Here is a 23,332-nt window from a genome sequence, read left to right on the forward strand (position 1 = left end):
AGCGAGCGACCCATTTAAATAAGAATAAACCAGTTCTCATTTGGAAAAGTGATTACAGCAATTAAAAAGATAAAATAACCTTAGTTTAATCTCATTATACGCTAATTTCGGATCAATTATAATATGTCGAACTTTTTAACGAACCGAGTGAAAAATTCCTCCATCTACAAGTAAACATAAATTAAAATTGTTGCGGAAACAGTTGCACAGGTTCGAGTAAATTTGCAACTTTTACGAACGAAGAAATCGAAAAGGAATGTACGAATCTGATTTTTATTTCCTCGGCTTCCTACATACCTTATACAGGGTTTTCTAAATCGCCTCGTGCATTCTATATATGTATGTATGTTTTTCATATTCGAATGAAACTCGACGCTACACGAGTTGAGAAACTAAAATGGATCGTGCCAACATTTGCTCCTTTGGATATGTAACTTATGGTTCGTAAAGGCTGAAACTCGCTTCACGTATTCCGTACACGTTACTCAAGTTCAAGTGAATCTCAAAGTTCATTTCTCACGACTGCTAGTTCTATAACGTCCCTATTCAATTCGATTCTCTGAACTCAATACTCTTAGACTTACGGCTAGTCATCATTTAATAAGCTTGATCTACTTCGTATATCTATTACGTAGATCCAATACATACGTAGGCAGTATTTTTTCCCCAGAAGAAACATAAGCAACCACTTTCTCAGACGTATTAGAATATGCGAGTAACGTTACCACCTACACCTCAATGGGCATTAAATTCAAAGATATACCGATGTTCATTGTCAATAAAAATAAGGTTTCGTCATTTTCTCAATTACGTATAATCGATGGGAAAATTCACAAGCCCTGTCAAATTTTAGAAAACACAAACAGCAGAACAACTAAGTTTTAAATCAACGATAAAAGTTTTAAATTTGATGATAAATAAATGAAACTACGACGAAACAGGTTCGTTATGATCTTTGCTTGATACCTTGAACGTTGTTCTAAAATTTTATAGTCTGATATTCCTAAGGAATAAAAAAAGTCGTTGAATAAATTAGTGGCGTCAGATCCATTATAAAGTAACCGTAGCATAACTTCATCTCGATTCACACCTTTTTCTAGGTCGTTCATGTTTCTTTCTTTCTCAACTAGGTTCGATATGTTACCAAAGAGATAATGATCAGGAAAACATTTCGTAATTTCACTACGAAACGAATCCAGCTTTCGTTGTTTATCTTGATTTATGAATTTATTATGGGACCACGACGGGGCAAGGTAATTATTATGCAAATGAATAGAATAAGCGACAAAATAGGGTATTATTAACGCGATGTGCGATTTTACAGCCTTACCAACGCTGGTTACGCTAAAAATATATCGTTACAAAGATTCTGCGATCGGTGTACTCCTTTTTTATGTTATTTATAATAAACATTACTGCTACTCTTTATAAATATGCATATATCGTTATTATATTATTATAATCTTTATTAATTCTCAGGCTTAACATTAAAAATTGTGACATATAACGAATAAAATCGTAGCTCGATTGATAGAAGAGTACCTCTCGTATCGAGAGGTGATTTTATGGCAAAAATACTGCGCAACGAGAATTCGATAAAAGTACCGATAGATTTTCCATTTCTTCATTTTGTTATCGCAACGTCGAGTCCCGATAATCCACGTTCGTTTAATTCTGTTGTTACGTGATGTAAAGCATTAAATACTCTAATATTAGGTAACATATGTCGTTGCGAATTAATGATATTACTTGAGGCTTGAGAATTTTGACGAATAACTTTATTCACGAACCTCGATGCCAACGATCGAGGATAATGAAATGTTCTCGTTATTCCGAAACATCAATAGAGAAAGATACAAAACGATCGCGAAATGTTATTTTCTGAATATATGAACAAAAATGTTTATCGCGTAAAATTGTTATAACGCGAAATAATACTAAATACCCTGAAGTGATCTAATCAAAATTGCTGGAATTACTTAATCTAATCTCAACTACTATATGCACTGAGTGATAAAAATTGAACAATTTCATTCGCTAAATTCGAAGATAAAGAGCGATAAAGAAAAAAAACAAAGCTTCGTACCATTGCTATTCCGAAAGCATAGGCAGTGAAAAGATTAGAAGAAGCGCAACGATCGCGGAATTTTATCGAAATCGATGAGTCGGTAAGAATGTATTACGATTGGGAGGCACGAAAAGGCTCCATTAAGCTCGACAGGCCGAAGACAAAGTGAAAGAATCCGTGCTGTGTACTTGGCTCGTTATAATGTAATTAAGCCCCGTTTCACTTTCACCTCGCAAGTTCGAACCCTGTTACAGCAACTTTGTGAACTAGCATAAAAGCCGTACAAAAGCGTGGCTAATTAAGAGCACCGTTGCTCTTGTGTCTTTTTTCGGCGAATTATACGTTCAAGGATCTTGCTATTCGGCCTCGTGGTGTAGTCGGAATTCTCTGTTGCATCAATTAGTCTCTGGTGACCTGTTTCTGTGATCAGAATCGTGTAAATGGAATTGTCAGAAAGCTTCTCATTCATGTTTTAAGCTATAATTTAAACTTAATTAGAATTAAGGTGTAATCGAACGTAAATTACTATAATAAAGACGAGAATGAAATTTTCTTCGACAGCTGTAATAATATCGGCGAGGAAAGATTTCTAATCCTAATCCGATGCTGACATTCTGATTCTCAATAAAAATAATGAAATAAAATTTCTTATTTAAAAAAAGAAGATGAAACAACGTAATATCGTTTATTCGAAAAAATATTTTTAATGTTTCTTTATCTCTAAAAACGATTCAAACGAGACAAAAGTCCATCAAACTTTGATACTCGTAAACAATATTCAAATTTTTAATATCAACGAACAGTTACGACATAAATTATCGCGGGCGTATTTACTCCGGAAACAGAAATACCATGAAAATTTATAAGCTTCGACTATGACCTGTTCATTATTTGATACCACAATCGTTTCTAATGTACTATGTTTCACATTAAATTTGAATCTAAATTTTCCGCTAAAAACTTCGTTCTTTCTACTTGAATTAATATAAATTAATGCGTAACGTATTTACGTTACAAAGCGTATCTCGCGTATACACGTTTGTAACAAAACCATTATTAACTTTAATTTCAGTTGCTAGATATATTAAATATATTACAGTAAATACAGTAATGATACTCTCATTGCCATTCTTATTTATTAAACATATTACAATTTATCCAATTTATAGAGATCGATTGCGTGTATAACATTAAGCAGGTTGAGTTAACATCAACTATAAATAAATGCTCACACACGATTAGAACCTCGGTTACGTCCGAGACCGTAAAAGGAAAAGAACGCGCGAAGAATGATTAATGTTTGCACGTTTAGAATTTAGATAAATCATTCTTCCACTGTGTCATTTCTCGAAGATCATCATCTTCCCCTGCCATCTATAAATCCTTCGACCTTTATCCAACGACCGTACAACTCATCAACGGAAACTCGCGGCTAGCAACCAAGAATTAAAATCATCTAGCTTTTCGCATGAATTCCACGTTTCAACGACGAAGGCAATCAACGTATCATGATACTTCCAATAAAAAGGTCCGCAAAAAGAAACATCTAAACAAAAACAGAGAGACGAAACTCCAACGTCGTCGCATTAATGCATCGAGACCGACATTATGTTAATGACCCGGCTTCATTTTCATTCTTAAATACTCCATAAGTAGCGCTCGAACAGGAAACAAGAAGGAAAACGAAAAAAGCCAGCGTGAAAGCACGACGAAAAAGAAAATATATTTATTACTTGGAACGTGGTAGAAAGTAAAGTCACTGGGCTGCGGAATAGGGTGCCATTTGCGACTCCATCGGGAAATAAAATTCCCTTTTTCGTTCTCTGACCATGATAATACACAGAGATAACATTTTTATTTTTACTTGTAAAAGCCTTACTTGAAAATCTGCTACGAACCTTTGTACGAATTAATATTTTTATAAACACTATTAAAACAGAAATCTGTTTCATCTATGAAATATTATAACGAGTACTCTACCTTCGATATTTCATATATATATGTCGGAGTCAGGTTGGCATTTTGGGGCGTTCGATGAACCTTTACTTACTTTACCGTCGCGAATGTAGCCAATATTTATCAATACGAATGTGGACACTACAAGAGGCTATGAGTAATGGTAATAGGATGGTCGAGATGATGGTGACAACGAATTCAGGTTCGGTAACGAATCCACGATCCACGGGAGGACAAGTATCAACGTATTACTCGATTCGGATCACTCAATCGGCAATTCGTCCAACGACTCTAACACTCTAACTCTAACTCTCGTAATCCAAAAGAGGCTGCCCTTATATACTCCTGTCCCCGCTTCTCGGGTTAATCTTTGTTTTTAAGGAGAGCCATTTATATGAAATTTAGGTATGAAATGATTATTCATTTCATACCACTGTCAGGTACATGTCCCTCCCGTGATCGTGGCTATGTTCGGTAACCTACCATGTCACTTCGAGCCCAAACCCATCGTCATAAAGTCAGATTGGAACATTAAGGCTATTTCTTATTTTTATTACTTAAGGGCGGCTATAGTAAAAGTCTGGACTAGTGTATTGGTGTTTTTCCCAACATTCCGGACGGGAAATCCCGCTGTCTTTCCATCTCCGACATATATACATTCACGTTTTATACCTGTGTACCTGAAATGCATAAAAATCCGCGATCTACTCATTTAACGCACACCAAATATTCGAACAAATTTATTTCATAGAAAATAACGTTTCGTTTCAATGTCCATTGATATTGGATCGGAGACAGAGATACGCAACAGATCATAGACTAAGTTACTTAATTTTCAAATAATCGAATAATTTTCCAATATGACAATTCATTTCGTTTATTTACGCGCAATCATTCTGACACGTTATTCGCGGTGAAATAACGAAATCGAGGAATACCGAGCGGAGGAACCACGGAGATGATTTCGGAGCTTCCCCTCGAGCACATCAGCGCGACACATATCGATCGAAGCGGCGAATTTACGGCCGGCTCGTATCTGGCGACGATTCGATGCGGGTGTTAAATGTTAATGGCCGTAGTCTGACGCGGTTTCGTGAACGTCGACGATTTTATTCCGACCATCGGTAACACGGATGATTCTACGAGACGAGATGGGATCGTGGATGATTTTACTTCTATAGTTCTATAGTATGACGATCGATCAAGCCATCGAGAACTTTGTTACATTGCAATTTTTGCACAACTTTGAAGTTTCTGTTCTTATCAAGAGGATGTAATGTGGAAATTTGTAAGTTCGATAGATTCAGAAAAGGTTTAGAATTATGTAGAATATTGAAAATCCACCGTTAATTTTATACGAGAGTAATACAATATTAAGCAAGAGAAACAAATTAGATATAATTTGACGTTGCATCATTCAGGAAATTATCCAGGATATTATAAATTTACATCCATGATTCTCTGTTAAAGATAATTATAGTCGTTTCAACATTCAAAATAGATAAATGGGATAAAACGTAATACATTCGTAATAAAAGGTATAGAATAAATAAACGTGATTGTAAATGTTTAATTCATTCTAAACGAATGAAGTTTACATAACCGCATCTATGTAATCTATAAATCTGTTCTATCGTGGTAAAGTTACAATATCGAGTTAGAAAAACACTTGTAATTAATTTTACTCCAATTTCCACATCATTATCATCTATACAATTCTAATCTTCTTACAAAAAACGTATAAAAGTACAAAAACATACATGATAACTATCGACAGACGACAAGACGTAAGAGCAAATGTTAAACTTTACGTAAAATAAGCCGAAGTATAAACGTTTGAAAACAACGAAATTCGCGAAAATTGCAAGCAATTCTTGTGCTTGCAGCCGCTGTTACGGCAAACAGGTTGTAACACCTTTCCCGTTTCCGAGTGCGCGAAAAATTTTCGGGTTTTCGCGAAATGAGGTAATTTTAATTTGCAGGAATGAAGTCCTCGTGTTACGTTTTTAGTCGCGCTATCTCGTATTTCGTTCTACTAAAAGCTGAATACTGAAATTTAAAAAAAAAGAAAAAAAGAAAGGAAAATTGATGCAAAAGAATAAAAGAAAGGAACGAGCTTCATAACGAACAAATTTTTAACAAGTTCGTTATGATTTAGAAATAAAAAAAAATGATACGAGTGTTTTAATGACGAAACAGCTTAAACCGTAACACTTACATCATGAATATCGAAGGAAATACAATTACGAAAGATGTTCGTCGTTTAAGATGGAACGGAAGATAGTAAACGCAGTGTACTTTTCAATTAGTTGTTATCGTCGCACGAAAGATTGTTATAAATTATTATTTCGATCGAATAACAGATAATGAGCGCGAGACGATAAGATCCGAAGATAAGGATACAATGGCAAATCTACCGGATTTTAAAATCGGAAACTAAAGGAACAGATAACGATCGAAGAAGGAACGTAAAATCGCCAACTAAATGTTGTAAAAATAGACTAATCGCTATGAGAGAAAAAGAGGGTTTCGCTATTCGAAAATTCCTCCACCCAAACGTTCGTTGCTGGCCATTAATTCACATACTGAAGGTTCTACCACATTTCATCATCATCCGGTGAAGGATAAATCTACCTGAACTCCTTGAATCTTTCAAAATCTCCTCGTCCTAACTCGTGGAAGACGTAACGTCTGAAACATCCGCCACATTCCAGAAAATAGTAACCTACGCCAGAAGCGTATTTTCATAAACTAATGCAAAATTGCAACACGATCGAACGAGGAGAAAATTGCATTGCACAACGTCCTCGTCACCAGGTACCTTTGTAATCCCAGACAATGCTATTTCCTCGAAATATTTCGCGTTAATTAAAGTCTTGTCCACGTCGAAGATAATGGACGCGAAACGTTGGAAAAGATAAAAATAAAAAAAGAGGTGCGGGTCCAAGGCATTCGATTTAAGGCAAGTGGTTGGCGTTATACAAGCTTCCTTTATTTATTCTCTTTCCTCCGCTTTTTTCCTTCCAGACAAGCTTATCTCGCCTTTAATGTCTCGATACGATCTTCACTTCTAACTTTTTCCATGTTTCTTTGCTTTTTTCTTCGTGTTTTTTTTTCTTTTTTTTTTGTTTGCTTCTGATGGCTTATTTATTTCTTCTCTCGTCAGTAATCGCTGATTTTGCGAACGAATATCGATCGATTGAATTTATGAATAATTATTGGAATAGTTGATCGTAATTTATAACGAATAAGGAATGGGAATAATTTTTTAAGATTTCCTCATTCACGATCGATATTCCGTAGATTTTTATATTCACGACAGGAACTCGATGAACAGGGAATACTTTAACGTGGAAAGTTTTCTTGTTACTCTGTTCGATGCCTTTGTACGTGAATAAGACCTGCATGTTTCTTCGGTTGTTATAAACTTCTAAGCTCATATTCCTTTCTTTATATCATACTTTTATGCTTGCTGTGCATTGTACTCTTTAAAATATTATACAAATACTTGTAGACTTTAATGCATATTTTAAATTAAATTTAGATGGTCTCCGTTAAAAAATAAGTCAACAAAATAAATCAATCGTACACAAGATTTTTGTACGATTTTATATACAACTCTCTTTGATAGTTTATTCGTAGATTCAAGCTTTATTTAATAATTTTCTAGACGATGATACAACTTGAAGACACATTTCGAGGTAATTAGTATTTTCGTTAAGAAAACGCTAAATCTTGACTAGTACTTCTACGCTAAGCCATTTTCCTAGTGAACTTCTCTAAGGTAGTAAATGTTCTGTAAAATATACATATCTCCAACATAATTCTAACATTCCCTAGAAAGAAATTTCCATTTCTGAATGTCTTTATATGCACCCCTTATTAACTCTCTGTTCTTGAAATGTTAGGTAGAAGGAAATGTTAAGAGATAACTCGACTGCGATTGCAATCTACATCAAAGAAAAAAGAAAACAACTCCTCAAATTCAACCAGTAATTGCAAAAGTATTACTAAACCATAATAGTGGTTTTGTAATGAAAGTTCCAAAGAATACAGAAAACTTCATAACAATATTGTCATTCGCTCCTTTCATTGAAACTAATTTTATCCAAACTATAATTTTAAACAGAAATTGAAGAGATTGCTTCAGCAAAGAGGAAAAATTTAAATTGTATTTATCGGAGGCGAAAAAAGATATATGTTTCATATTCAAATATACAAAATGTTGTTACTATAAGTATTAATTGATCATTAATTTATACCACGTTGCAAAAAGTGATTTGATTTTTATTGATATTGAGTTGGTTTCTGTTGGTTTACTCGAATCATTGGAAAGTGGAATTGTCTCCTTATTACAACAGCTCTTCCAAATAATTGCTGGAATATTCCCATGCTTTTTTAATTTTTGAAAAATATTATATTGTATTTGCTCGCTTTTCTCTCACAATATTATCCCAGTCATTCACATCGTTGAACATTCTTTAGCCCATGAAATTCATTTTAGTTTAATCATTCTAAAAAATTTAGTAAACGCGGTTCACCGATGACCACCGTAGCGGACAACATGTTAACAACATTGAACATCTTTCGTAAGAAAATACGTAATACTAAAACATAACTTTTCAAATGTCGGAGATCACACTGTCACCGACCGAAGATGCAACTCACTGCTTTATTAAATACAATTTGTTCCGTTAAAAATGAGCCTGATACCCAGGCAGACGCGTACGGGATATTTCGAATTTCGTGACAGGATCCATCGACCGGGGCAGGAACATGTTATTAGCGTCGCGATGATACACTTACGTAATGGAAAAAGCGTCGGAACGCGGACAGCGTGGTTCCTTTTTATTATACTCTGTACTCTGGCTAATGTATACGCTATACATGCGCGGTCATCATCGATCACACGCGCAACTTCACCGCAAAAATGTAAATTTTCTCGACCACGAGAGGTGCTTTTTGAAAAGACGCAACACAGCCGAGCCGAAATTCCAATAAGAAACACTGGACGTGTAACAAGGCTGGGCGAATTCAAAAGGGGAAAGACTGGTGTTACGGATCGATTGGAAATTGTACTGATGTTCGTCTGCTCGCATGTTGTTTATTTTTTACTTCGATGTTTTAAAAATCGAAGAGTTGAAAATGATAAACGAAGCAGGCAAGTGCGAGGAAAATAAAAAATTATTTTATTTCTTGATGGTAACATGTTTAATTCATTTTGAAATAATTAATGGTAAAAAAGGAAGTTCCTTTTTCTCTATACCTCAGCATACTTGTTATTCTTTCTTAATCCGATATTCTCATCTTTTCCAGCAATTTTCTAATCCCAGAAGAGAGAATTGAATGCACTATAATTTAGTAGCGACAATCTCAAAATCACAGCCAACTATCTTACTATCTTGAAGATCAATAAATTCATGGAAAGAAATGGAAACTTGGTCGTAAATTGCTATTATCAAGATAATTAAGATTTGGGAGAAAGTTCTTTTTTATTCTAAGCATGAAAATTGTTACATGCAATTTCTCACATAGCTCTTTATTAAATTATAATATTAATTATATATAATTCGAGCTGATTGAATTAAATAAATGACATTGTACAACAAATTAATGATTAATGATACATTTAGTATCGATTATAGGGTACGACACGGACGGACGAAAGACACCTTCGAGCAGTTTAAAATCGGTTTCGTGTCAAGCTGAATTTTCACCGCCATAGAGTGAAATCAGCAATGACTGTACGGACAAGGCAGCGTTCGTCGAGTATGACTCACGATTTCATAGCCTTTTTCAATAATAATATCAACCTCGTGGACGAAATAAAGCAGTTTACTGTGACACGCGTACAACACCAAACGAGCATTCGACAAAGTTAAAATATATAGTGACTATAACCAATATATATAACGACTATAATCAACGTTTCCTTGTCCCTTTGAGACAACAGATGACATTTATTTCAGTATTCTACATTTGGGGAATGTGTTTAAGGAAGTTATGTTAAAGATAATTAGCGCTATGAGCATTTTTATTGATACGTAAATAATTAAATACAAAATTTTAATTTTGTTTTCGTATTTTGGATACCTAAATGATTAGTAGAAATTTGTAAAATATAGTTTTTTATCGAATTCCATACTGATTTATTTCTGCAGCTTTATAAAAAAATACAATGATATATAATAACTGAATTTCATTAAATTGAAGATTGACGATTGAAGTGACACATGTGACCTCATTATTGCTGTACCGTAATTCATAAATTTAAACATGTGAAAGTTGTAAGATTCATTTAACACAGCTTTTTAACACTTGTTACACTCATACACAGCACAAACAGTTTAATCATAATCCCCTGAATTGCTGATAAAGATATAAGGAATTTATAAATACGCGATTTCTTTTTATACCCGTAAAGATAATCTAACACAAGATTTAAATTGCAGATTTTTTGTGGTTAAATACAACATTACGTTACAACATTACTGCTCTATGCCTAGTGTTATCCCACTTTAATAACTTTCTATTGCCATGAGCACTGTGATTGCAATCTATTTAATACCAAAGACACCTGAACGGGGTAAGAACTTCAGAATTCACGATGAAAGACCGTAAAACATAGTAAAGCAATCTCATACAAAACTTTAGCCCAAACGTTTCTATTCTACATGTAAAATCATAATACAAACTTTACAAAACCAGTTTCTGTCTTTATCTATCGGTATACCGTACTGTTGCAAGTAGAACAATTACTATCTTCTTGTTAATTAACTCACTAGTAACGTGTAAAAAACACTCCCTATTGTGTTATACTTCCCATATGTAACAAAGCCTTGTAATTCTTCACAAATCCCTGTGGAAGATCAAAGCTAATACAACATTTTTAAATAGTAGATATTATATTGTATCCCTATACCTAGCAAATTCCTTATACAAAATAAGCTTCAGTAAAGAGTTCAAAAATAATATCGTATTACACTGTCTACACGTAAAATAATATATAAATATCAGAGTATCATAATACAGTTAGTTTGAGCAATGTCATTAGTACTATGGAACAAGCAATATGACACTTCCATACACAATTTAATTGTAATCTCATCAATGATGAAGCACAGTGAGGAAAACAAAGATGAGATAAAACAAATCCGACTTATCTCAGTAAAATAAATAAAATTTTAATAAAACGATGATGCCATCGTGATCGTAAAACTTTTCCCAGCGACGGCGACGCGACGGTGGCTTTTTGCGGAGGGCGTAAGTCACGTCACGAGACACGAGTCATCGTGAAACTACTTCCGTTTGCGGAATGAAAGCCGCTTTGCAAGAAGACTTACGATATGCAGAGCACGTAACCGGCAACGACCAACGGCTACTACCCCCTGTTTCACGGTCGAGAAATCTTCAAGATCATGAAAATTTACTTTTTCAACCCCGTGGCTGTGTAATCGTGTTTTCGTGCAGAGAAGTCCATCGGCCGACCAGAAGTGGCAGCGTTTCACTAAGCAAATCGCGTCTGAGTCACTTTAAAACGTGTTCGATGATTCCGAGGAACAAGTTCACCGCTAACGCGCAAAATTAAATGGAAAGATAGACTAAACATTGATTTGATTCTTGTTAGATAAAGTTGAGTCTTTAAAATGAAAAGACTGTGATCTCAGTAATAAGATTTGTCTGATACGAATTGTTAACCCCTGATCTTATATTTTACACGTTTACACGTGGCTGTACAGTTTCATTTTCTCCAAATCGCTCAATCTTATGTAGGTACATGATTAGTGTCCAAAACTACGGCAAGAATAAATGACTTACTTTCGAAGTTGATTATCGTAAAAGGATGGTACAAACAATTGTAAATTCCATTTCATCATTACTTTTCTCTACTTTTCAATTTATGGAATGGATCAGTGTGGTTCCTAACCAGCTGCTCATATGAAATCTACATTCAATAAACCAGTCTCATAGTCTGGAATTAAAATTAGAGTCAACATTAAGCTTGGATACAAGTATAGTCTACCTGGTCGTGTAATCCACGCCACAAGTGCAATTCAAAATTTTAAGGTAAGGGGTAAACCAACGTTTGTGTGGCACATAAATTTCGTAGTGAGCGATTGTCGTGCAACAGCGACGGTTAGCATGCAAGTTTCCAATGCTCCGTCCGTCGCTCGCCGACGGTCAGAAATGCGGGTAGCCTTTAATTGTAGCTTCAATATTAATTTCGTCAATCGGGACCGTTTCGTGATCACTACATACGTTCTTATCGAATACGTTTTCACCACGCGCACTGATATACACACACATGTAAGAACACACATATAAGTACACAAACACGATGTTACATAGTCTCACAATAGAGCACGATATATGTATATGTATATATATATATACATGTATATATATATATATATACACATATACACATAACAAACAATATCGCGATGACTACGAGACGTTGGCTGAGAGCAACAACGGCAGCATGACATGCTTGCTAGTGGCTTCCTTCGACCGACGATCGGTCAAAACAAATTCGCACCACGATACAATATCGGTTGGTGTGAATGATTAGAACAGGGGCTGATTCTGAGATTCAAATGAACGAATCGTCGTACAGGATGAAAGCACAGGAAGAGAGAAAGAATGGAAAGTAAGCGATAAAGAGAAAGAAAGAGAGAGAGATAGAGAAAGGAAGGAAGAAGAGCTCTGGAGGTACGATGAGAGCTCTCGTAGCAGGTACGCTTACCTCTTGGTGGCGTCGAGCAAGGCGCCCTGGAAGCACTTGGCACCGTGAACGAAGGACACGACGATGATGTCCGGTAGCGCGGACTCGACGGTCACGAGGATCTTGTCGCCCCTGGCGAGCGTGAGCGCGGACAGGGCCACCGTGTCCGCCGCCATCTTGGCTCGTTAGAATTATTGCTCCTCGCCGTGTCGAGACCCGTCGTCTCTCTCTCAGCGGATGACGTGAGGAGCGGCTGGGGCTGCCTCACTCTCCTCCGTGTATACGGAGGCCATGGGCTCTGCGAGGCATGCTTGGGGTGGGGGAGACAGGAGGGCAGTCTCGGCCTGCTTGCTTGCTCGCTTGCTCGCTTGTTCGCTCGCTTGCTTTCCTAGCAGCCACCACCGCCAGCCGCGCCGCATTTCACGTTTGTGCACAGCTGGGCACCCGTTCCCCATTGCGCATGCGCCGCTCGCTACCCCCACCAAGCCGGCGCAACATCGTAACGCCTTGCTATGAACCCTCGACTCTTCATCAAATTAGAAATATTCCTTAAACTTATTTTTTTATTGAATATTCCGAGATATTAATGATTATTCTTAGTAATTTAGTGGAGTATATCGATACCATTATGCTTGGATAAATATTTATTAATCTGTTAATCCATGTGATAATATATACATATATATGTTGTTACTTTTTATTTGAATAAGAATAAAAAATAAAGATGGCGAAGTATTGGAAATTTGCTAATTTATTAACATTGTAATATAATCAATATAGAAATATGTAAAATTATAATAAAATTTTCAATTTTCTCCAATTTTGTAATCTTTTGAAAAAGATTGAAATGAATTGTTGAAAAATGAAAACTGAGACCATATTTTTATAGTAATTGTAACATAGTTTTTAAAAATGTTGGAAATCAATTTGGGAAACGAGGATGTAGCTAATATATCTTCATACGGTCCTGTACTATTTTGCTTCAGGACAGTAAAAGGCATCCACGGTTCCCTTCTCCTGTGATGAACAAACCCCATACAGAGGATAGTGTGTTTTAAGATTCAAAATCTCTTTTCTTGAAGCTTTATCTCTTATTTATTAATGGAACATACGTTTCCTCTTGTAATTTATCTTGTCCAGCCAGCAAAATTTTAGCCAGTTGATTCTGAATGGAATTTTCTTTTATACATTGTATGCCCGATATAGATACACCACTATACACACATACTTTTCGTAAGCATTCTTTCTACATATCATGGTGGGAACAACTTGAAAGAATGAACCATTACTCCCTATAGAAACATATTCCATGTTTGAGGGCTAATTATACATACCGATAGGAATAAATTTTATAAATGTGATTATTCTGGCGTATGAGTGGAATGATAGTTGAGGAATATATTTCTTAGATATTTCAATGAGAATTTATGGCTATATTCCAGTTTAATCGTTACACTTCTAAATTAACATTTATCTTGTTCTTATAAGTTGTTAAGTTGCTAAGTTTAAGCTATGACACATAATCCTTCTTAATATTTAATAAATTATATATACATACATTTACCATATACATATCATGGTAAAGTTAAGAGAAAAATTAAAGTTTACTAGTAAATAGTAAATTGGCACAAAAAAAGATAATGATGATAGCAAAAAAGTACCTTCCTGAAGTGATTCTAGTTACTTTTTTGATACAACATTTATTTTCTTCCACCCGGTTTTGATAAAAGAAGATAAACTCTTGATGAAACAGGAAATTGAGTCATAGTTAGATCATAATTTTAGTGAAAAATATATCAAGAGACTTTTATAAATATTTTATAAAAGATAGTAAACTGAGATTAAAGTACAGTTTTTATTTTATATGTGATAGTAGCTTAATAGTAAAAAATTGTAGAAGCACTATGAATAAGTTGACTTTAAATCAACTGGGACATTAATCTGTGAACTCTCTCGTCATAATTTTATTGATGAAGATAAAGTAAATGATACAAATGCGGCAAACAACTTTAATTCACTTTCGAATTCATTTTCGCTAACTACGTTTCTTAATTCTATTAATCACAGAGCTCATATCGGAAGTAGCTAGGGCAAGGAGGAGAGAGCAGAGAAAGGCAAACAAAAATTTAAACAAAGAAACAACTAGAAGCCAAAATTATATCGCGAATATTACGAAACAATAATTCGTGACAGTTTTAGCTACAATATGGTGACGCGTAACAAACGAGGTCGAGCTCTACTTTTCACGAGTACGGAAGTGTACAGCTTAGTCGGCCTAGTGCTCTAAGTTTTCGTGCATTGGCCACTACGACGTGGCCAAAACAGCAAAAAACGACAAAAACGGGCTGGCACGTACATAACAAAGGGAGGCAAAACGAGAAAGGCCAAGGAAAAAAGAAAAAGATAGAAAGAGAAACGACAAGCTAACACTCGCTTCCGCTCGTCGGTAAAGAAAATCACGTCAAGAACATTTCAGGAATTCGACAGGAGCGGCCGTGAACTTGATTTTGTTCGCTAACCTCCGTACTGAGCGTTGTTTAAACTTTCTCTGGTCTGTCCATCTCGTAACTTTAACAAAAGAATCTTGCAATCCGATACAACAAGAACAAAACGAATAGCAATTGACGAGGACAAGGTCGAAAGCTCAGCAATGTAATTTAATAAGTTTTATCTACATCGAGCAATTCTTTATCGAATATATGTAGTAAACAGTTCGAATCGCGGCGTAATACGTAGACCAAGTCCATTTGAGCGGACCTACGTATACGTCTTCGATATTAGTTCCTACCACTGTCAATATTATTGCGCAACTCAGAATATTGCGCGTTCCATATTGAGCGTTTAGGGCGTTCTTTAAACTGATATGGAATTAGGAAGCGTTACACCCTGATAAATTCTTGCGAGAACAACGATCATTGTCTCCGTACAGAGATACCAAGGGAAAGATAGTAGAACCGATGCAGGAAGTTGTTGCTTCAAATAACGCCTCTTGAACGGCTTTGATATTTCGGATGGACTTTTATATGCCATTGTAGTTGTGTATATGTGTTAATTGAATATTCGTAGCTAGCATCGTGCAGATGACACTATTTCGAGCAATGTGTTCTAGAAACCTCTTTCACATCTGGTAGATTCCAAAATTTAATTACGTCTACAAGAAACACGCTACCCACAAAAGATATGGATCTGCATGTTCTTTCATTTTGGCATTTATGAGCTTATATTAATCTTAAAAGTTCCATGTTGTTAAAATATACCTAGCTAGAAAAACAAAATAGTTAACGAAATAATGAAACAGCTTTTAAGAGACATTATATTAAATGCAAAGTAATTAGTCAAATAACATTTAAAGGTAGTTGACTAAATTGAGGTAAACGATTGCAATTAACATACACATTCACGAATCATTATTTAACGTAATAAATGTGGAAACATAGCGATACTACCCGAAATTATAACATCAATTCTATCACAGTTATAACATAACTTTTACACTTTCAATATGCACGTGAATTCAAATGCAAATTCGCAAAATTTATTTAAATATAAATTAATATTTTGAAAACATGCCCGTTTTACATAAGAAACACAGTATAGAATGCAATAATATTTAAATTATATGTACATCAAGAACGATTGTATGGACATACATATATGTATTATAATTTATAATGTACATTTATAAAGCGTTCCTCCTCTTTTGTATGTGTGTCAACGGAAATTAAATTCTGCGAAGTACAGTTATTGCATTCAAAATAACTGAAAAAAGTAAGCTTCGATTTTATTGTTGTTGCCATATCGGCAAGCAGCCTGGAATGAATTGGCAGATGATTACGTCACCTTCGAATTCAATTGTAATATCTTATTTCTTGTTATTAATATAAAATTATTTATCGTGTCATTATTAAATAATTTGTGAAAAGAAGATTAATTAATATTATATATAACATATACATTAATCGAACTTTATTTACACATTATACCCAAAAATGTCAAAATAATTTGAACATAGTCTATACCAAAAATCAGCTTAATCAAATTTTATGTAAAAATTTGATTTTATAAGGTAGCCTGTTACTTGTATTAAAACAGTAGATTCTAATGTTGAAGCAAGCAACAAAAACTAAAAAAGAAGAATTGTTAGAAATTATCGATCCTTTCAATATTCAATAAAGATAGACAGACAACGATCCATGAGGAAGAAAAGGAAGAATCATTCAAACGGAGCGAATGGTACGATGATAATAACAATAATAAAGACAGCGGTGTCCGGGAAGGGACAAGCGCAGGGGCGTAGCAAGGTAGCTGGCGCTGGTGTAGGGTACCAATCAGCTGGCGTGCGCGGTGTTACGGTAGACAGCAGAACAGAACAGGCTCTCTGGAAGTGACATACGTTTTCACGGGTAAGCGGACAAAAAATTGGCTGCCACTTATATGCGTTACATAATATGCGGTCGTGCACGTGTAGTTTGACATAGTGCGGCCGAAGGTGAAAATACACACGAACATTCGGCTATTTTGCTACGTCGTTCTTGAATGAAAATGTGTCTGTATTTAAACAGAAAGTGGGTTGTTCTTCAACTGCCAGCCTCTCTTGTCGAGAATGGTCGATAATTGACCAGAACCGAGATACCCTGCTCGAGATCATTCGAAAATGCAAACACGCAAGTATCTTGCCATGACGTCATACAAATGAAAGACGATAAAATATAGCCTGAATATGGGAGATAAAACAAACACATCCCTAGACTTACATACTAAACTACGTATGATCAATGCACGTTACACTGTACGTAGTGGCTTAGGTTATGCCGTACGCCGTATACCGTATTTTCGTGGACGCAGGGTCCGCGAAGATAAGGATACGCGCATGCAAGTTCGGCTATCGAACTTTACCGACTGAAACCGGGTGTCTTACATACTTAACAATAATATATCGATTGATGGATCGAATTTGGCATTGTCTGTTAATTTTCTATTATAATTCATATAGTCTGCGTTTGCCTTTTAGAGTCTCGCTCGTACATTGAATGGTATGTTCGGTGTCACAGTGTCAAATAATCGATACGTACGCCTTCTCTGTTTGCAAACGATCTTTCGAACGTTTTGCACCATATACCATTAAAGCATAAAACATTTAATATGACAATCTCGGTACGATATTAACATTCAGTGGTTTTTGTGCGTCCTTGTTATTTCGTTAGATAACACTATAGATAAAATTTGTATTTACAAAGCAACGACAAAGTGATCTTACTAATGCATTGGTTGCACTGTGTACGAATTATATCTTTCATTTTTATTATATTCGTAATATTATATTCGATATTATTTCACATATAATTTTAACTTATTTGAGTTTCCTCTACCTACTTTTGCCAACATAACGAATTACTACAAATTCGAAATTTAAAGTATATTTTTATCAGTGAAAGAGTAAGACGATAAAATGTCTTCTAATCTCTAGACCGAATGTTTCATAAATTTAACATATTCTCAAAAACAAACAATTCACAACCTACCCACGAAACAGTTAACTTGAAAGTACACCATTCGGTAAACAACGATTCTAGAGTTCACCGTGAATATTTTGTAAATACATAATAACAATATTTCTACATATTACACAATGACCATAAGTCATTGGTAAACCTGTCTCTATACATACTATATTAACGGACTTCATCAACTTCTTCGTTTCAACCGGTCCTTTCTGCTTTTTGATATCGTTTGCTAAAATATGCTTTAAATGTCAGTTTAATAGATTGCATTTCACGTTTATTGACAAAGATTGAGATCGCAGTACCCTCAAAGATGGGGGAGGAGAGACTGGACGTCGACCAACCTCTATGGGATCTTAGCACCTTCGTAGGCAGATGGAAGCATTTCTTGTGGCAAACTGATTTCCGCACTTGTACCGTTGGTGATTCCCAGTTGCTAGCAGCAAAGAAACTATGCGAAGACTATAAGTGAGTATGAGCAATCGGTTTAGTTTTGCTTGACCACTAGCCAATCTATTGGACTATTACATAAACGTAAAACTTATAGAAAACAAATGATTTGTTACGTATGAGCGCAAAACGTTTACGTAGATTAATACACATTTTAATTTATATATCAGAAATTTTAATATATTATGTATGATGAAGTGGGTACGACAATTAAGGACACTTCAATGTTATTTATATTTTTCTAAGGTAATAATAATTAAACAATAAAAGTGTGTGAGTTGTAATAATAGCGAAATATGTTTCTACATATTATATTATATTGTATTACTTGCTCGTTATCAGTCGAACAAGAAGATATTAAATTATTCGATATTACTTTGTAAAAACTCTTATAAAAAATATTTTCTTGACATTAATCTTGTTTTACGATTGACAGAATGTGATTTGAAGTATGTGATACAAGAATCGCGTCTTTTCATGGCGTCTTTATCGTGCTCGAAGAAACATTATTGCATAACGAGCGTTATCGATAAATGCAGTTTACTATGTTAAGTATTTCAAGGATAAAACGATATAATTATGTTCTAACAAAATCGTTACTTATAAATAAAGATCGCACTAACAATCACAGTTATTATAATTAAAAATATTTCACTAAGTATCTTTTATGTTTAAAATATATCCATTTTAAATTCTCATAGTATATTTATAAAAAGCAAATAGAGTCATTTTAATCTATAACTTAATTGTTCAAGAAAATAATTGGAAAGAATTAAAAGCGATTGTCATTCTATAAATATAGCATTCTATTTAAACTTTAAATATAGAGAGCTGACCTTGAAACTCCTTTCACGCCTCCGCATTCCCTTTTCTCTCCGTGGAATTTTAACAGCCTTTTTCAACCCCATATACGAGTGTGTATTTTATTTCATAGTCCAGTTTAATTACATGAATTTTCTCAATCGTACTTCTAGTGTATAAAATAAATTAAAACGAATAAAAGGAATAAAACGCAACAATAGTTTTTCAGATGCAATTCGACCATCTTTCCTTGCATGTTTTGCTCGATTTCTCTAATGAAGGATTACGATGCAGGTGATTACGTACATGTAATTTATATAATATAAGTAACCATGGCACGGATGAAAGAACGATTTTATGGGAAACGGAAGTCATAAGGATCTTGCATCGAATCAGATTTTTATTTTAATCCCGTAGCAGGTGATCGAAAGATTTACATTCTATTACGTATCATATTGAAGAAAAAAGGAAATAAAAACCTATCGGTCACTGCAGGCATTGCAAATATTCTCCACGGCATCTTTACATTCCTTTTCTTCATGAATTGATAGTGTCAGTTGGTCAATTGTGTAATGTATTAGCCGATTGTGAAACTAGTAAAATAATCTTTTTTGGGGAAAAGAAGACAATAAATCAAGCCTGTGTACAAAATTGTAGATTTTCAGACAAAAAATTTATCGATAATTGTACCAAAAAAGAAAATAATATTTGAACATTTTTAAAAGTGAAATACCAGGGAGGAAAATACATAGTTAGGAACATATTTTCAATAATTTTAATCTAAATTAAGATCTCAGAAAGAATATTTCATGTGAATGCGCATATTTCCTGTAACTTGAAGAAATTTCTCTGTCATCTTTCTGAATCGTTCCTTAAACACGCTCTATCTAATTGTTTAGAGTGATACTATTCCTTCATTTGTATTTCTTGCAAATTTTTCGATACATGTAGCTATTATCAGAATTTTTAACATAAATTTTCACGTATCCTTATAACTCGCTGTTTTTGAGTCTACGAAAAATCAATAGTCTGTTTATCCCTTAGACTTGGGAAGGAGCCAGCTGGTACAACCCGGGAGCAAATCATCTATGCTAAGAAGCTTTACGAGTCAGCCTTTCATCCCGACACCGGTGACCTGCAGAATGTCTTCGGTAGAATGTCCTTTCAAGTGCCAGGCGGAATGCTTATCACTGGTGCTATGCTTCAGTTTTACAAGTAAATTGTCTCTCTGCATATTGTCCACCTTAAACTATGCCACTGTAAACAAGATAACATTCTCGAAACGCAAGAAATTTAAAAATCCATTCAATAGCAATTTGTTTTCAAAGATAATTTTCTAAAAATGAAACAATGGAATATGGAAAAATTCTGTATTAATATGGCTCTTAAGATTAATTTTACGAAAATACTAATTAATCTTTTTTTGTAATAGATTTAATTGCAAGTAGCAGAAATATCCTTGATTTTCGATTGAAAGATGTAACTATTTTGTTGACTTTGTAGAATTTATTTTATATAAGCATTTTATACGAAAAAGACTGTTCATTCACAACAATTGTTGCAGAACAACCACAGCTGTGGTTTTTTGGCAATGGGTGAACCAGTCGTTCAACGCGTTCGTTAACTATACGAACAGAAATGCCAACAGTCCTACGACCGTGTCTCAATTAGGACTGGCATATGTCAGTGCTACCTCAGCGGCCATGATAACGGCTATAGGATTCAAGTCCTTTTGGGCAAAACGGGCAAGCACCCTTATGGCGGTAAAATGTTTAATTCCTGAAAACTCAAATTAATACTTTCGTAACAAATTGACTTCAAAATGATTCTGTGTCATAAAGCTATCCTTTTAATTATTTGATTAAGTATAATATTTGGAAGTTTAACTATTTAGCGCTACGTGCCGTTCGCTGCCGTGGCAGCTGCAAATTGCGTGAATATTCCCCTGATGCGGCAGAACGAAATCACTAATGGAATCGACATCAGTGACGAGAATGGCAATAAGTTGACCAAGTCAAAAGTAGGTTGCATTCGACGTTCGTTATAGAATAAAGTGTACCACTGAAGAGAAGTAAATACATGATCCATTTCAGTTCGCCGCAGTTAAAGGTATCAGCCAAGTAGTCATCTCGAGAATTGTTATGTGTGCACCTGGCATGTGTAAGTATAAAATGTAGAGCACGAGATCAAACGCGTGCTAACTTAATGAAACACAAATTTATATGGTTCAGTGATTCTACCACCCATGATGGAAAGACTAGAAAAATATGCTTGGATGCAGAAGATCAAATTTTTGCACGCACCTATACAAGTTATGTTGGTCGGTTGTTTGTAAGTATTTTTTAAACATATATTTTTTAAATTTTAGATTACTGTAACATTATTAGTCGACTACAGTGGTTTAAAGGTTGGACGTTCATAGAAAAAAAAATACTCATTAATATTTCAGTCTGACGTTTATGGTTCCTACGGCATGTGCGTTATTCCCTCAAAACTGGTGAGCTTTTATAAATTTTATACATATATATTTTATCAAACGAACAATACAATTCTTTTACATTGAAAATCAATCAATGTTTACCACTTTTTGCGCTGAATATTTATATATTGACCCAAAAATTAACATATATAAATAATAACCAATACATATTTTGTGTAAACATACATAATTTTTATGTATACTTTGTATATATTTCATAGCTCAATTAAATCTTGTGATTTGGAACGCTGGGAGCCTGAAAATTACGAACTTTTGAAGAAGAATTGTAAAAGCAGAGATATACCCAAATACTTATACTTCAACAAAGGTTTATAATTCATAGAGAACGTAGTCGTGATAAAAAATCATCGAGGACGCTCTTTTTTATCACCCTTAGGGGATAAGCGAGCTAATTAATAATGGAATTGAAATTTTCCCATAGAATAATGTCGGGAATATTTTTAGTTTTCTGCTGGTTCAGAGGGTGAAGAGAGCTTGTTTCGAGGAGAACAATAAATACGACAATATTGCATTTCAAATAATTCTTGTTCTATATAGCAATACATTTTATTTGTAAATTTCATAATATACATGCTAAATCAGTGCATTTTATTATTCATCGTGTATGTTGATCGGTATCCTCTTGTGATAGGAATAACAATAGAATCGCTAACATGTAATTACCTTTTGTACACGAGACATTTCAGACAGCAATAATCTATTTCTACTAAACGCTCAATCATCTTGCTTTAATTAAACTAGGTAAACAAACATATGTATTTGTTAATGACTTAAATGGCGATATCATAATATTACACATTGTATTGTTGAACCTCTGTGTCATAGATCTTAAAACAACTGTCGATGTTCTATTGTTACTACCTCCTTCAACTGTTATACGTTATAAAAGAAAACGCTGCCATGTATATTTTAGTAATATTACAATAAACACTTTGGAAACTGAATTTCAATGGATTTATTTTATTTCATGATGGACTACAGTCAATTACATGGTAATATTGGAACAAACATAAAAAATAATATAATCCAGAATACATAAGTATTATATAAAAAGCTATAAATTTGGCCGACAATGTGTAGTTTGAGCTTGTTGCGGCATATAACCGATGCGTTCTTGAATTTCACTTTGCGGGATTTTACCACCCCAGGGGGGAGGATTGAATGTTGTAGGTGGTCTTTCTGATTCTTTCTTAGCTTCGAGAGCTTTCCTCATCGCCTCATATTCTTGCAGATCGTCTAGTCGTAAGTCGATTCTCGTCGGACTGCGCCGTATCATTTTACGAAGGAAAAGTTCAACGCACCTTTCTTTTAGTATAAAAAGATCTTATAAT

At 34.6% G+C, this 23,332-nt stretch overlaps 2 protein-coding genes across 9 annotated transcripts in view; one reads left to right on the forward strand and one right to left on the reverse strand.

The window, feature by feature from the left end:
• LOC126869913 (PWWP domain-containing protein 2B-like) overlaps positions 1 to 13,240 on the reverse strand; it is a 41,776-nt gene extending 28,536 nt beyond the window's left edge. Inside the window, exon 1 of one of the 2 annotated variants that reach the window (XM_050627102.1) lies at positions 12,771 to 13,240. In XM_050627102.1, the coding sequence (XP_050483059.1) occupies positions 12,771 to 12,925 (155 nt within the window). In that variant the 5' untranslated portion in view covers positions 12,926 to 13,240. The remainder of the gene's footprint in view (positions 1 to 12,770) is intronic. The other variant, XM_050627101.1, reaches the window with a different exon arrangement.
• A 3,752-nt stretch (positions 13,241 to 16,992) lies between these two features.
• LOC126869933 (sideroflexin-2) lies at positions 16,993 to 22,945 on the forward strand. 7 transcript variants are annotated; one of them, XM_050627153.1, is made up of 10 exons: positions 17,028 to 17,152; positions 17,312 to 17,903; positions 18,540 to 18,718; positions 20,546 to 20,716; positions 21,066 to 21,264; positions 21,396 to 21,521; positions 21,595 to 21,661; positions 21,733 to 21,832; positions 21,951 to 21,998; positions 22,202 to 22,945. In XM_050627153.1, the coding sequence occupies exons 2-10, from the start codon at positions 17,892 to 17,894 to the stop codon at positions 22,314 to 22,316; spliced, it is 1,017 nt and encodes a 338-aa protein (XP_050483110.1). In that variant the 5' UTR covers positions 17,028 to 17,152; positions 17,312 to 17,891; the 3' UTR covers positions 22,317 to 22,945. The 7 variants fall into 7 exon arrangements, with proteins under 7 accessions (XP_050483112.1, XP_050483110.1, XP_050483114.1 ...); XM_050627157.1 differs by having other exon boundaries at positions 17,029 to 17,152; positions 17,312 to 17,413; XM_050627155.1 differs by lacking the exon at positions 17,312 to 17,903 and having other exon boundaries at positions 16,993 to 17,152.
• The last annotated feature ends 387 nt before the right edge of the window (positions 22,946 to 23,332 follow it).

This window comes from Bombus huntii, chromosome 10, assembly GCF_024542735.1.
Source record: "Bombus huntii isolate Logan2020A chromosome 10, iyBomHunt1.1, whole genome shotgun sequence".
NCBI lineage: Eukaryota > Metazoa > Arthropoda > Insecta > Hymenoptera > Apidae > Bombus > Bombus huntii.

Bases quoted from the DNA above. Each gene is read 5' to 3' on its own strand.
- LOC126869933 (XM_050627153.1), top strand. The intron at 21,662-21,732 runs GTAAGTATAAAA...TATATGGTTCAG, and splicing joins TATGTGTGCACCTGGCATGT to TGATTCTACCACCCATGATG. The intron at 21,833-21,950 runs GTAAGTATTTTT...TTAATATTTCAG, and splicing joins GTTATGTTGGTCGGTTGTTT to TCTGACGTTTATGGTTCCTA.